This window comes from Lepidochelys kempii, chromosome 5 (assembly GCF_965140265.1).
Source record: "Lepidochelys kempii isolate rLepKem1 chromosome 5, rLepKem1.hap2, whole genome shotgun sequence".
Taxonomy (NCBI): domain Eukaryota; kingdom Metazoa; phylum Chordata; order Testudines; family Cheloniidae; genus Lepidochelys; species Lepidochelys kempii.
The window spans coordinates 122,040,557-122,054,445 of record NC_133260.1 but is presented as its reverse complement, the minus strand read 5'-3'; the positions used below and the strand labels follow the sequence as shown (position 1 = coordinate 122,054,445).

The 13,889-nt window shown below is 42.6% G+C and overlaps 1 protein-coding gene across 5 annotated transcripts in view; it reads right to left on the bottom strand.

Annotated features, from left to right (window-relative positions):
• SNX30 (sorting nexin family member 30) overlaps nucleotides 1-13,889 on the bottom strand; it is a 67,345-nt gene that overhangs the window by 27,196 nt on the left and 26,260 nt on the right. For all 5 annotated transcript variants that reach the window (XR_012159134.1, XR_012159135.1, XR_012159133.1 and 2 more), the window contains exons 3-6: nucleotides 12,248-12,358; nucleotides 5,273-5,431; nucleotides 3,936-4,131; nucleotides 2,503-2,702 (exon numbers count right to left, since the gene is read on the bottom strand). Coding sequence is in view for 2 of the 5 variants with exons in the window: in XM_073345668.1 (XP_073201769.1) it covers nucleotides 2,503-2,702; nucleotides 3,936-4,131; nucleotides 5,273-5,431; nucleotides 12,248-12,358 (666 nt within the window). In the remaining 3 variants the exon portion in view is untranslated. The remainder of the gene's footprint in view (nucleotides 1-2,502; nucleotides 2,703-3,935; nucleotides 4,132-5,272; nucleotides 5,432-12,247; nucleotides 12,359-13,889) is intronic.

Sequence of the window (13,889 nt, the reverse complement as noted above, 5' to 3'; positions counted from 1 at the left end):
GCTCCTGCTACTCTCAGCTGCAACTCCTAGTAGCAAGTCTCCTTTCCAGTTGTTGGCTATGGTCAGGCTAACAGAATCTCTAAGCTTGGAGCTTTGCATGTATACAGTGGTATTCCTCGCTTCACCAGACAACAGTCCCTGTCCCTCAATCCAAGATAAAATATTGGAGCGGTTCCAAAGGGAGACTGACCCACTCTTCTCAGCCAGAGATGGATGGCTGTGATGCAAGATTGCTTTGGTACTAATAGGAGTTTAAAAGGTTTTCATTGTATGGGTCGTCCTTTGAATAAGGCACAAACAAGTTCCATGTAGGAGGCAAAGATGAAGAGAAGCAAAACCAGGTTAAAAAAAATTAAAGGTTTGGATTTAATCAGAAGAATTAAGGCAGAAAATACAAACCTCTAAGGCTACCAAGTTATCTACGATTTTTGTATGTTACAACCGAACAGATTTAGTCATAGAAGCAAGGTGCTTTAGCACATGGAAGACTCTAGTGTTTATAGCAAAAGACTGGACATCATCTGACACAGGTCCTACTCCTGACAATCCCATCAACTCACTGGTTGACCTTGGGCAGTTGCCTAACCTCTCTGTGGCTAAGTTCCACCATCTGCAAAATTAAGGACAAAGGTGGATAAGTTGTAAGGAACTTTGAAGTTCTGAGGTGAGGGGTGCAAAGAGTAAAAAAGTTTTAAAAGTTTGCTTCTCATACTTTAAGAGTAATCATCTCCTATGATGGCTATCTTCCCACTGCTACACGCTTCATGAAGCAGTCCAGTGGAGAAGGCAAACATGCCATCATGACACATTGACACCTGCTTTTGGGTATAAGCAGAGCACAATGACGCTTCCAGTCGAAGCTATTTGGAGTAGGAAGTTGCCATCTGTGGATGGTTTTTCCATCCTGGACTTTGACCTGAAGAAACACCAAGGTCTTTGGAAGAGATCTCATGTACAGCAGAGCGTAAAGTACGCACTTAAACTGCTATTACAATCACCACCATCTTTCTAACTCTTTTTTGGGGTGAGATTCACCACTCAATATGAACAGAATTTTCTTCCTGGGTTTCGTGAATTGAAGTCAGACCTTCTCCTTATTGTACTAAAATACTGTGCTCCAACTAACAGGCAGACAAAGAGGTAATTCAACCTTTCATTAGACAGCTTGCATACAGGTTTCTCTTTTAGTTTAGGAGGTTACATGTACTTTTAAAAGAAAAAAAGTTGGAAGAGGACTAAAATTCAGTCTTCATGAGGACGAAGCAGAGGCATTAAATTCCTAGAACTTACAACATTTCGAAGGAGGATTGTAATTCTAGAACCAGCAATTGAAATACATATATGGATAAGCATACATCATTGCCTTGTTAGGGGCTCACCAGAGCTGCTTTCTAGCCAAGACGACTTTCTAGAGGAGTTTTCTTCTAGTTCCACCTGATGTTTGAAAATCTCATGCTTTGCATCTATGTTGGCTTGTGTTCTGTAAAGTCTTGCCCCAGAATCAAACACCAAGCCAAAACCAGAGTGATTAATTTCAGCACTCAACATGATTAACCCAATTAATATTTTTGCATGCTTCATTGAACAAAAAACCTAATACGTGCCTCAAATCTGAACAGAGAAAGAAATGTACTTGTAATGCAGGAGTTTAACACTTATGTAAGCACATGACTGAGGAAAGAGTTTTAGTGAAGATATCAATTAACTCCTCCTTAATATCCCAAGTGAGATTTAAGAATAATTTAAAGCACAAAAAACAAACAATGCCTATTAACTGATCCTGCATATTGAAGAGACTGCATCAATGCTCTTATTCACTAAAGAGGCACGTTCTATTCAGAACATGCATGCAGATTTGTGGCAGGGGAATTATTTGTATCTTACCCAAGTAATACGCTAGGATTTTATCCAACAAGCGGCATATTGCAAAACATCTGATGTTCCTGGCTTTGTAAGGGGAAAAAAGCCACACCAAAGCTAGGTCATTGAACACCATTACTTAAAAGTTATGCCACTGTTTTGGTTCACAGAATTTAGATGCTAGACAACCACGGGAGATAGATTTGCAAGAAGGTTCCATGCAGCATCCAGCTTATCACCGTCACAGACTTTAGTAACGTGTTTTTGTAGTATCGGTCTCTTTCATACAAACAGTTTTAGATAGGGCTCTCCAAGACTCAAGTTTGACTCCTAAAAAGGACAGCATGTTGAAAGACAAAAACACATTGCCATTACCAATAGGAGAACAATTCTAAAATGTATATCAAATGCACATGGCCTCTGTTTAGGCAGAAAAAGACCATGACATAAATTTGACATTTTATGTGCATAATATTTTTCTGACCTTGGGTAGGAACACTAAGAATAAAAAGCTAATCTTTATTAGGAGAAACAATCCCTACAAGAGGACATTTCACAGCTAGGTTTCTCTTTGCTTATTCCACCCCCGCTAACCCCCTAAACAAAAAAAGTGTGGACCCGCTGTCAAATGGTCTCCGTTACCTTCATGGACTCAGAGTACAAGATGTACTCCCTGAGTACAGGCAGGGAGTCCTCTGTCATGTCATCACTCAGTTCCTCGAGAGCAGTACAGCAGTTCCCGATACAGGCAGACACTCCTTCCAGGGGTTCTGCTAACTCCACTTCTAACCCACCCCAGGTGGAGTAAACCGGTCCATACTCTCGCAGTTCCACCAGGTATTCTGGAAGAGACATTGAGAGGAAACAAATTTCGATTTTACAGTGACGTTCAGGCAATTTGGTTTAAAAAAGCAGTGACCATTTAACCAAAAAGAAAAGGAGGACTTGTGGCACCGTAGAGACTAACCAATTTATTTGAGCATGAGCTTTCGTGAGCTACAGCTCACTTCATCGGATTTTACCATCATACTCATCAGATTTATCATCATATTCATCAGATTTTTACCATCAATTTAACCATCATACTCGATTCAAACGTTTGGAAAGGCTGATCAGGTCACTGCTATCAACTGATGCACATAACCAGATGCAGAGGAGCCGTAAGGCAGGCAGATATTTACCAGAAAAACTCTAGACTTTACAAAGCACCCTTCTTTGCCAGTGAAGATTAAATATCCATTTTATCCGTTTCCCACCAAGCCTCTTCAGACAGAGGTCAGGTTTATCGGTGCTTGCATTAGATTAGCTGCTTTCCTCAAAGGAGCAATACAGAACCACACAAAGCCCAAGAGTCTGATCTTAACTGGCAGTAAAGAGTTCCAGTTCAAGACGGGATAGTATTAGAGAGAGCAAGGTGTAAGGGGAACGAAGTATGTAGGATCCCTCTTGTTTTACTGCTCGTATATTATTAGGCCAGGCGAGAGCTACTGCATGAGCTTCTATGTGTAGCCTGTGCAGGAACTAGGGTGACATTTATTTCCCTTCACAGCCTCAAATCAGAATTTTAGCTGATTTGTAATGAGATCTAGTTAGTCCTGTCAAAAAAGCTCAAGGCAACCAAGCACGAGTACATCTAGGAGTATCCTGGAGTAGGGATTTCTGGAAGTCTATAGATTCTAGCTGTCTAATCCTGGAATTAAACATTAGGGGTCAGCAATTACATTTAATATGGTGGACTGCAAGAGAAGAATTCTCTTCATTATTTACCCTATTCTGTTTTGTTGTTTATTGCTGGCAAACGGAATAACTTGCTCTTCTAATGGTTAAAGGCTACCCAACAGAGTTAAAACACTGGGAATCAACACAATAGCCTCTTTTGCTTGCACCTTAACAAGTACCCAACTCGTACATATTATACAACTGTCATAAAGTGACACATGAGTCTTTACAGAATCCTCCTTTTGATGCACCCAGTTTTTTTAAAAAATAGGGCAGAATCACTGAATGCAGGTAGTTCCAGCATAACCACCAGTGTACTGCCTCTTACTAAGCTTGCGGTGTGCTAGAGTTCTTACCCAGTTCCTCCTTGATAATCCGCTGTGCTATTCTGTCAATGGTTCCAAGCTTGAGAACAAATGTATCTAGGTAGTCTCCAATGGCTGCAAACTCCAGCGGTCGACTTCTGAGTTTGTAACCACCTGTGACATATTTTACGGACTCTCCCATCTTGGAGAGCAATGCCATTCCTTGTTTTTTATAGGCATTAAGATCCTGGCAATGACAAGAAACGTATTGTTTGCATGTAGAAAAACAAGTACCATCCCCAGTCGAGAGAGTCATGCTTCAATTTCAGAGCACAGCAGAGAAAGTTTATGAAAGTACGATGTTAAGTCTGGCATCTAAATCCTGATTCAAAAAGCTCACCTCTGCTTCTCATATAAGCTAGGCACACAGAGTGCAACAGACGCATCTACAGACAATGGGATATTTTACAGCCTTGTCACCCTCTTGTACATTTGGGTAGCAGGGGTTAGGAAGTTAACAAGCTACTTAGCCTCTTAGCAGGAGGGAAGCTTATAAAGAGCACAGGAAGGAAGTGTTCAAGAAGAAAGGGGGAAGAGAAAGAAGGCTAGGAGAGCCTGACCAGAGTAGCTCCTTGAGTAAAGACACCACAGCACTCACCACTCATGCCCACCCCCTCCCAACCTTTAAAAGAAGGGACCAGAAAGCTGGAAAACAATGTAAAGGTGTGGATGCACGGTTAGGTATTGGTGGAGGGATTGAGATACTAAATAAAGAACAGTGTTTAAAAGCAAAAAAGGCCTCACAGGTCTGTGTTCATGGATGACTTGGGGTACGGTAAGTGTGCCCCATTCCCAGGAGCCCAAGTGCCAACAGGCAGACTTCTATCACCCATGCCCCTGTGGGCGAGCACCTTTCTTTCCACAACATCTCCTCCATGGTTGGCATATGTGTACCTTTTATATTGTATACACACACACACACACACACACTCTGTCACTGTGAACAACCATTTGGAGTCCGATGCTTTTGAATGAGTTAGCCAGATCCTCAGCCCCACATCCTTGCAGAAGAGGAATCCTGCCTACAAATATAGAGGTGTGAAATAAACAGGGCCAGAGCACACTGGTAGAGCTTTGCTGATGTAATGGCCCCCAAAGCTAGAGCAGCCCATAGGGTTGGACGTCCAGCATAGAGGGAAGACAGAAAGGTTGTTAACAGCCACTTTGCATCCCCTGCAGCTTCTCTGCTATGCTGAGCATGGGCTTGTCCTAGGCCTCACCTGGTTGGTTGCGTTTCTGATTCTCAGGCTCATCTATCACATTCATTTTCAACAGCTCACGTTTCTCAAATCTCTGTGGATTGTGCATGTTTAAATTCAGATGCTTACCTTGGCTGTGAGAAACACACTGAAATGTTCATTGAAAGAAAGGACTGGATGATCTGCAATTCTTTTCAAGAATTTATCTAAAGCTTTCCTCCTCGTCTCCACGAATTCTTCAGAAAAGCGATCGACAACACCCTTCATCACAAATTTCTCAGGAAGGGGCTGTGAAGAAAGGCAGAGAGAGACGGTTTTCAGTAGAATAAAAGCCAATTGCTTTTGCTGATACTGCCTTGTTTCTATTAATTAGCTAGTTCACTCTTGACACAAGTAAATGGAGATGCTGTTAATAGGAACTGCATTTTTTTCAGTTATCCTGAAATAAATCTGGACTAATTCAATTTAACTCAGTGGTGTCATTCCAAAGTCACACCAATGTAGCAGAAACAAAACTGGCCCATGGCCTTTGGAGACATTACAAATGTAGCTCATATTGGGGTAAGAAGTGGCCCAGGGAAGAAAACTTCCCTCTCCTGTACCCAATTTACCTACATTTAGGCTTCAATTCAGGAAAGCACATGCTTAACTTTAAGTATGTACTCAATGCCATTCACCTCCGGGGGACTTATGCCCACGTTTAAGTGCTGTTCTGAATAGAGATGCCTTCCTGGACCAGCTCATTGCTGAGAAGTTTCAGGCAAACCCTAAAGAAAGTTTGGAAAAGCATCTGAAAGCTCAAATGCTTTAGAGTGGGTTGGAAGAAGTAGTAGACTTTTGCAAGCATCTTTTTTTCTTTAAAAATTGTGACTGAAAATTTACCAGTTCCAAGCATACATACTTGAGCTTCTAGGCTCAACTGTCTCTGGAGAAGCTGAAGGTAAAAATCTCTAGGTTTCTCTTCTTCCTACTGTTAAAGCTGCATGTGCAACTGAATGAAGGCCAGGTAGAGGCCCCACTGAAAGATCAGGCCTGTACCATGATAAGGTGTGCTGTCATTGCCAACAAAAGTATGGGATAAGTTTTTCCTTAAAGTAGTGCCTGCCAATTGGGCCTGTTCTTTTCCCCTCCTACACTTCTGCAATGCCCTAGTGCTCAACTCCTCCCTCAATGTGAGGGATGAAGAGCACTAACCCCTGCAGTAGATCTCCATCACAAGCTCTGGAATGAATCTACTAATTCTGGAACGTTAACTAGCCATCTGTTTCATTTCTCATTAAATTAGGGTTTATCTTTACGTTATATGCAGCAAAAGCTTTACATTTGTGGGGAACTGTGGTCTGGTAGTTGCAGCAGGACCGGACACCTTGGTTCCATTCTCTGCTCTACCGTTATATTTGCTGTGTGACCTTGGGTAATTCACTTAGCCTTCTTCTGCTTCAATTTATCCCCCTCTAGATGGAGGGAGGGCAAATATCACAAGCTACAGCACAGCTGCATCTCTAGTAACATTTTCACCCTCTCATTCAGATTAGCATGAACAGAGGCAGTGACCAAAGCCAAATACCAATCAGGGGTCTGGCACACCTCTAGTTACCATGCCTGCAATTCAAAAATGTATTAATCTGATCATTTTGTACTTCTGAGAAATTTGCAGCATCTCCGTACAGCAGCCTGGACTCCAAAGCTGCGATACTAGGTTTGGGTATTTTGGTTTTTTTTTTAAGCCCCACACCATGGTTTGTTCCAAGTTTGCTTTCCTATTCTGTAAGAGTGGAAAGAATGTCAGACTCTGTGCAGACTGTAATATATACCCATCATTAAATAAAGATTAACTCAGCAACTTATGAGAAGTCTCTCACTGAAGAGAATCTTTCTTGCCATCTGAAGTTGGAAAAAGGAAACCTGTGGTAAAAATGAAGTGAAAGGACTTCCACACTAGAAACAGTGCCAGACCATTACTAGTGTTGAAACACTTTAGTTTCTCCAGCATTTTGATGGGTACCATATGGGACCACAGCAAAGGAAGCATTACCATCAAAAAAAGAGGTGGTTTGCCAAGGTTAGTTGATCCATCCCACAGATGGTTAGGACAGTCACAAAGCTTAGGTGTTTCTGCTGGACGTGAATTCGGAAAGATTCTAATTTTGATGGTTTACTTCAAGTATCTCAACAAGAAATTCCATAAATTTACATTTTTATTAGATTTATGCAATGGCATGTTGGAGCAGTGGAATGTTTCTTGCAGGTCAGACTAGATTATCGTAATAGTCTCTTCTTTCCTTAAGATCCATGAGTTTCTTGAAGAGGAAAAAAAAGGGAGTTTCCTCATACTTCATAATTGCAGTGAGACGATGCCAGCTAAGCAATAAGTTTGTACAACTTCACCAACACCACAAAGGGGAGGAAGAGGGACACTGAACCAGTCTTTGATTCTTTAAATGAATGGGAATTTATCAAATCAATGCAACGAGAAGCCACAGACCAATTATTACAAACTCCTTACTTTTTAAATGAAAATAGAGGTTTTTTAAAAATGCACTCAGGTCAGTTATGTTTCCCCACAAATGTTATTTATTTTTACCTGGCCACTCCCAATAAGTTCATTTACATAATTTCCAAGAAAGCAAATGAATTGGCCATTTAGAAACACAAATGATTAGGATCCATGCTACTATGTAGCCAGTAGTGCCTGTGACAAAAATCAAGCCAAGTACTTTGAGAGCAAATCAGCAGCACTTTCAAAGCAGTCCTGCAAATATTACAATTAGTCTTTGGCAAGACCCAGTATACCATAAAGTGGAAAAACAATCTATTGTATGGAGAATTTTATATACATTTTATATAAACCACCTTAGCTTTTACATATATCAAGTCTAAAGATCCTAGGAATTGTATTACAAGAAAAATAAGTGAATTATGAAGGTTTCTTTTATTCACTTGATTGCAGTACTTAGTATTTAGATTGATGGAGAGATATACGAAGTCGATTGCTCTTTAGTGGATTGAACTATTCTCCAATATCTGTAAACTGCCTCCATGTTCTTTAATTAAGTAGTCATATAATTCTGAAACCTTTTACATAAAGGGCTAAAAGATACAGGTCTGTAAATAAGAGACTAGCTATTTCCCCAACTATTAAAATGGACCAGTTCAATACTGAACTGCAGTGGTGTTGCACGAGCCATACTCTGCTCTCAGTTACATCTATGCAAACAATTACTTCGATTGCACAGGTATAAGAGCAGAATTTGGCCTGGTAGGATTTCAGCGGTTTGGGGAGGAAGAATTCAATTATTCATTGGCTTAATATATTTATTTTGTACCCTTCCCTAAGGAAAAAAGGCACACAAGACCAGATACTCAGGAGAAAGCCCTTTTCAACTGCTACCAAAGATCCTTATGCAAGATATGTGTGCAAGTACATCATCATCAATATAGGTCCTTACAGCGCAAACTGAGGATTAAAATAATTTTTGCTTCTATGGCAAATATGCAGTGGTATTTGGCATACAAGATATCTAAGCAAACATGACAGCAGGTGCAGACAGAGAAGCCATTTATCGGTAACCTGTAAGTGGACTGCTCCATACTCTCCAGTGTCAAACTGGAGAGCTTCTGGAATTGCTCCATTTTTCCCACTCAGAATTTTTAGGAAGGGCAGGTGCCGTAGCTTAATACAGCTCCACCAGGAGGGAATACAGACAGTGGCTATAGATTTTCCTCAATTCTAACCTAGATGAAAAAAATCACCACTCTAAAAAATGAAAAGCATGAAAGCAAAGGTTGTGTGTGCTTTATAGCTAGGGTGACTAGATGTTCATTTACAAGGATTACCCCAGTTTGCTGCCAGAAACTTTGTTCGTGCTTCAGTGGAACAGGCTACTCGTATGTCCACCTACCCCTTCTACTTTCTTGCCCTCCCCGCCTCAACACAGCCCTCATATCCAGCCACCTACACTGTACCACATGCCCTTGTTTGCTTTCAGAGGTCTTCCCCTGACAGATGCTGGAATACTCGGAGAATCTGCCACCTGAGCTGCAAAGCCCTCGATTCCATCACAGGCAGCTGCACAAAGAAAGAACCTAGCACATCACCCAGCCCCAAGGTCAGCCCGAAGGCAGAGGAGGGATAGTGCAGCAATAGTGGGATATAAACAAACCCACCCAAGGCTTCCTCCCACTCCACTTTCATGCGGTCCCTCTGCTGTTGTGCTGCTTAACATCTGCCTACAATAAATCAGAGGGCTAGTGGCAAAAAGCTACATTGGGGCTCAAAAGCCCTGGAAGCCCAAGGGCGAGACACTACAGGATTTAGAGTGCTCCATGACATGGTATGTCTGTGCAGGTCTACCGTTAGAATCATGAGGCGGCAGCCGAGGGGGACAGTTGGGCTTTGGGCATTACATACAGAGAGGGAGGGAGGAAAGACTGCATGAGACTACGGACAGAACACAGAACTCAAGACAGCAGGCGGCTGGTTGCCTTGTTGAAGAGAAAACCTGGCTAAGAAGCCTTTGGCAGAGAGCAGCTATCCTTCTACCCTGATGAGCCCCCTTACATCCCCAGCTGTACGCACACCCACCAGTATCCCAAGTTTGACCCCAGCATGGTCACCCTAATTAATGTTTGTTGTTCTATCCTTTGTCACTCCTTTCCAAAGGCCTACAATAATTACCCACACTTAGAATTCCATCAAGAGGGCAGTGACAGACACTAAGGATACAGGGCCATCCCTAGCTATTCTGGGGCCCTACGCAGCCCCTTCCCTGCGGGGGAGGAGCGGGAGGGCTGGCCCCAGGCCTCCGTGGGGGGGGGGCTGGCTTGGGGGGCAAGGGGGAAACCACCCCCCAGCACTCACCGGCAGCGCAGCTGGGGCTGGGTCGCTACACTTCCCGCCACCGGTGAGTGCAGGCCCAGCCCTGCTGCAGAGCTCAGGGGAGTGGGGGCAGGAAGAGCCGGAGCAGGGTCTGGAGCAGCATGCAGCTGCACAGGGCACCAGGAAATTTGGGGCCCCAAGCAGCTGCGTACTTTGCGTATGAGTTATGACCGCCCTGTAAGGATAGATGCGTTTGTATCTTGAGCAAAAAAACCACCACGCTCTAAAAATCATTGTGCGCACACTAAAAATCATCACTGAGTGCTGTTGCCTCCTGCCCCCAGCTACATTCCGACCCTGAACTCACTTAGAGGGAATTGCTGAAAGATTTTTTGCTACTATACTGCGGCTAGGGAATCCAGTGTAGGAACAGCCAGCAGTTGAGTGACCATCACTACATAGTTCTCTGTATCCCATTTGGAAAAATTTATCCCTCTTTGTAGCTGGACTTAGTCCCAGCTGCACTCTTACTATCAGTGAAAGTTTATCATGGCTTCATATTCCCAGACAAGCACTTGTGGAAGCAAAATCAAATAGACTTAGAATACTATTTCGTGCTTTTTCAGGCAAGCCTCATGCTTCTTGATGGTTCAGCATGAGGCTTTTTCCCCTTATTTTTTCCTGCCCTGAACTCTTAAGTCAAGGTTGTTCAGTCCCAAGGGGATGCAGATTGTGTGTCCACAAATAGTGACCATTTGTAAAGGGGGTTAGGGGAACAGCAAATTGAGATTTACTGTTAAAAACAAGAAGAGCAGCAGGGTGATCTGCAACGTGCCCAGTACTTGATCATCACAGGTTCACACCATGCTCACATGGGTGGAGTCTCAGCTGGCCCCAGGAAGAGTAGGCAAGGCAGTGATGCAGGTTTGCCAGCGCTCTCTGCATTGGTCCCAAATTCAATATAATATAGCTAGATTTTCTTTGCATTATTCTAGCACTTTAAATTAAAAAAAAACCAGAAAAGGTGCAAAAGAGATAGATGGGGTTTTTTTTTTTAACTCTAGTAAAACAGTTGGTATTTTAGTTCATTGTCCAGAGAGTGGTTTCACACAAGGGATGCAAGAAGTGCTTCTAGCGGCCCTTTACATAGCTAGAGGGGAGCCGATTACTACTATTTAAAAGACAGGAAATTATCAGAAGGAAAGCCTCCTCACAAGCCAGCTTTCCTAGGTATGCAAAGGCTCACTCAGCATCTTACACAGCCTAGCTCCAGGAGCATTTCCTTTTAAAGTCTACGAGTAACAAAGCACATGGGAACACACATTGCTAACTGAGCCTTATACGCACCAAGAGTGATGTTTTACATCAGTCTGCCCTGTGGTTAGTCAGGAGTTCATGCAACCTTACTTATAATCCTTGAAGGCCCAGGAGGAAAAGCAGATGCTATGTTAAGAGGAAGAAAGGAGACCCCAATCCTTTCAGACCACACACGAACATAGTAACAAGGCAGTCAGTTTCAGAGAGAGGGATAATTATTTAGGGCCTTATTTAGCCAAGTTTTCAGTGGACAGAGGCCCAGCTGTCTGCCCAAGCAGCGAATGTACACATAACTGATCAGGTCACAGGCCTTCTCTAAAAATTTGGAACAGTCAGTTTCTTTCCCTGTAAGAGGAGTCCTCCAAATAGCATGAACAGAGTTAGTAGGGAGTTTTCTTTATAACCCCTTACACACGCAAATCATAGAGCATGTAGGTTAAATACTAGATACTATAACTTTAAAAGTGCATCAGAGGGAAGGGTGTTCCCACTCAAAGGGAACATGAAGGTGTGATGCCTTAGAGAATGCATTGGCAATGGACAGTGCTGTCGGAAGCCAACAGCTAGGCAAACAGAAGAGGGTATCTAACCATCAGAATGGCTAAACATTAGTCATATTATAAGGGAAGCTAGGAAGATGCCACCTCCACTGGTGTCCTTTCAACCGGAATTAACCTGGGTGACCGTTAGTGGTTTAGGCTGCATCATATGGGCAAGCACTTGGCATTTAAGATCCATAACATTTCAAAGCTGGCTGGCACAGATTAGGGTAGGCCCTTTTTGTGCTGCTTTGCTTTCTAAAGTCAGAATGTTCCACTTTAGAAGACAAGAATAGAACGAAGCTTTGCATTTTACACACCTTGAATCCATAACTGCTGAACAACCAGAAGATTCACTTTTTTTTTTTTTAAGCAGACATTCTGAATACACAAGTGTTCAGCAACAGCTGACCCTGGCTTACTACATACGGGAATGAGATGTGTGGGCTGAGATTCCTCCAGCTTATTCTTCAACCAGTCAAAATCCTGGTACCGTCGGCGTACGGAGTATTCTGGCAAGTCAAACTCTGCCCGTGTGGTCTGGAAATAGTAACAAATGAGATTAGACTGTATCCCCTAGAAAATGAATGAAAATTTTAAGAGATACATTAAACAAAGCTTTCCTTTTCATTTTAGAGCATACAGCCAAAGTGGCCTAGTTACCTTAAACTAGGAAGAACCAAACAAGCCTGGCAATCAGAATTCATGCCTCAAATTGAGTCCCCGGAATGCCAGTATGGGAGAAAAAAATATTTTTCAGCTTCAGGCCATGGAAGTACCACCAATAATATATTTGGAAACACACTCAGTTTAGTGATTCAGATAAGCGTTCTATTTAAGATCTACTTTGAGTTAGCGGAGAAGATTTCCTCAGGGTGAAAAATATGTAGGGTGGAGAAGTTAGGATAAAAAAACTCCACTGAAATGTAAACATTTGAAGGGAAATTGCATGAAATCTTCTCTCATTCCAAGAGAGAGCGAAATACTTTTAGCAACAGAGGATTAAAAAAACCACCAAGATTACTCATGACTTGTTTACTCAAGAGACAGATTAATGGTGGGCGAGAACATGCATGTGTCATTGCTGGGCTCTGCCAAAGCCCCAGGTTTAGTACAGTCTCATTTCTACGCAAGGCTGCGTAATTAGCTAACTTAAAACCATCACTCAATTTAACAGTCCTTGGGCAGACACTTCTCCAAGATGAAGTGAGCACCAAAGACAATTCTGACTCAAGACACAATTTTGTAGTACTGTATTTTGGAGCTAGAATCAATTTCCAGATAACCACTAATGAAGAAGGCATTGACAGTAAGGGCAAGAAATGTCCTGAACCAGAGAAACTCCTAGCTGCAAAATCTCAGTTTAATTTCACTGGAGGAAAACTACAAATAGATAATGCATACAGTATGTTCCTTGGATAGGCTGCAGCCAAGTAAACAAGCCAGGAGCTGCTTGCATAGCACCTACAAGACGATTCACAAGTCCCAGCTCCTAGGCTCTGATCAGTGCATGGCTTTGGTACGTGCGCGCTAGGAGCTCAACTATCTCGTGATTCCCTTGGGTCATAAGGCAGAGGGCCCTCATGACTTCACTGATCTTCCAACAGAAACTCAACACCCTGATGAGAGAAGACTGGCTACCAAAGGAGAAACTAGAAGCCATAGCTTGTTATGTGGCTACCACATGCGGCAGAGTACAGAAACCCTCACTGAAGAGCCTGAATCATTCCCAAGAGAAGAGTGTTGGAAGTGCCATTGGGATACACATTTACATGGTGTCAGTAAGTGCCATCTGACGAAAGTCAGCTGGAAAGAGTCTCGGGCTACGTCTGAGCGCACTGCAGTAATGCATAGATTTTAAGGCCAGACAAAGATCATTCGGTCACCTTGTCTGACTTCCTGTATCACACAGGCCACAGAATTTCATCCAATTAACTTTTTATTTTGTCCAGTAACTAGTGTCCAACTATCTGCTCTTGATTTGAGGACATCATGAGACCAAAATCCACCATCACCCTCAGTGCGTGCCTTGTGTCTGGTTTTAGTTTCTGTTTTTGTTATACCTTTCTCT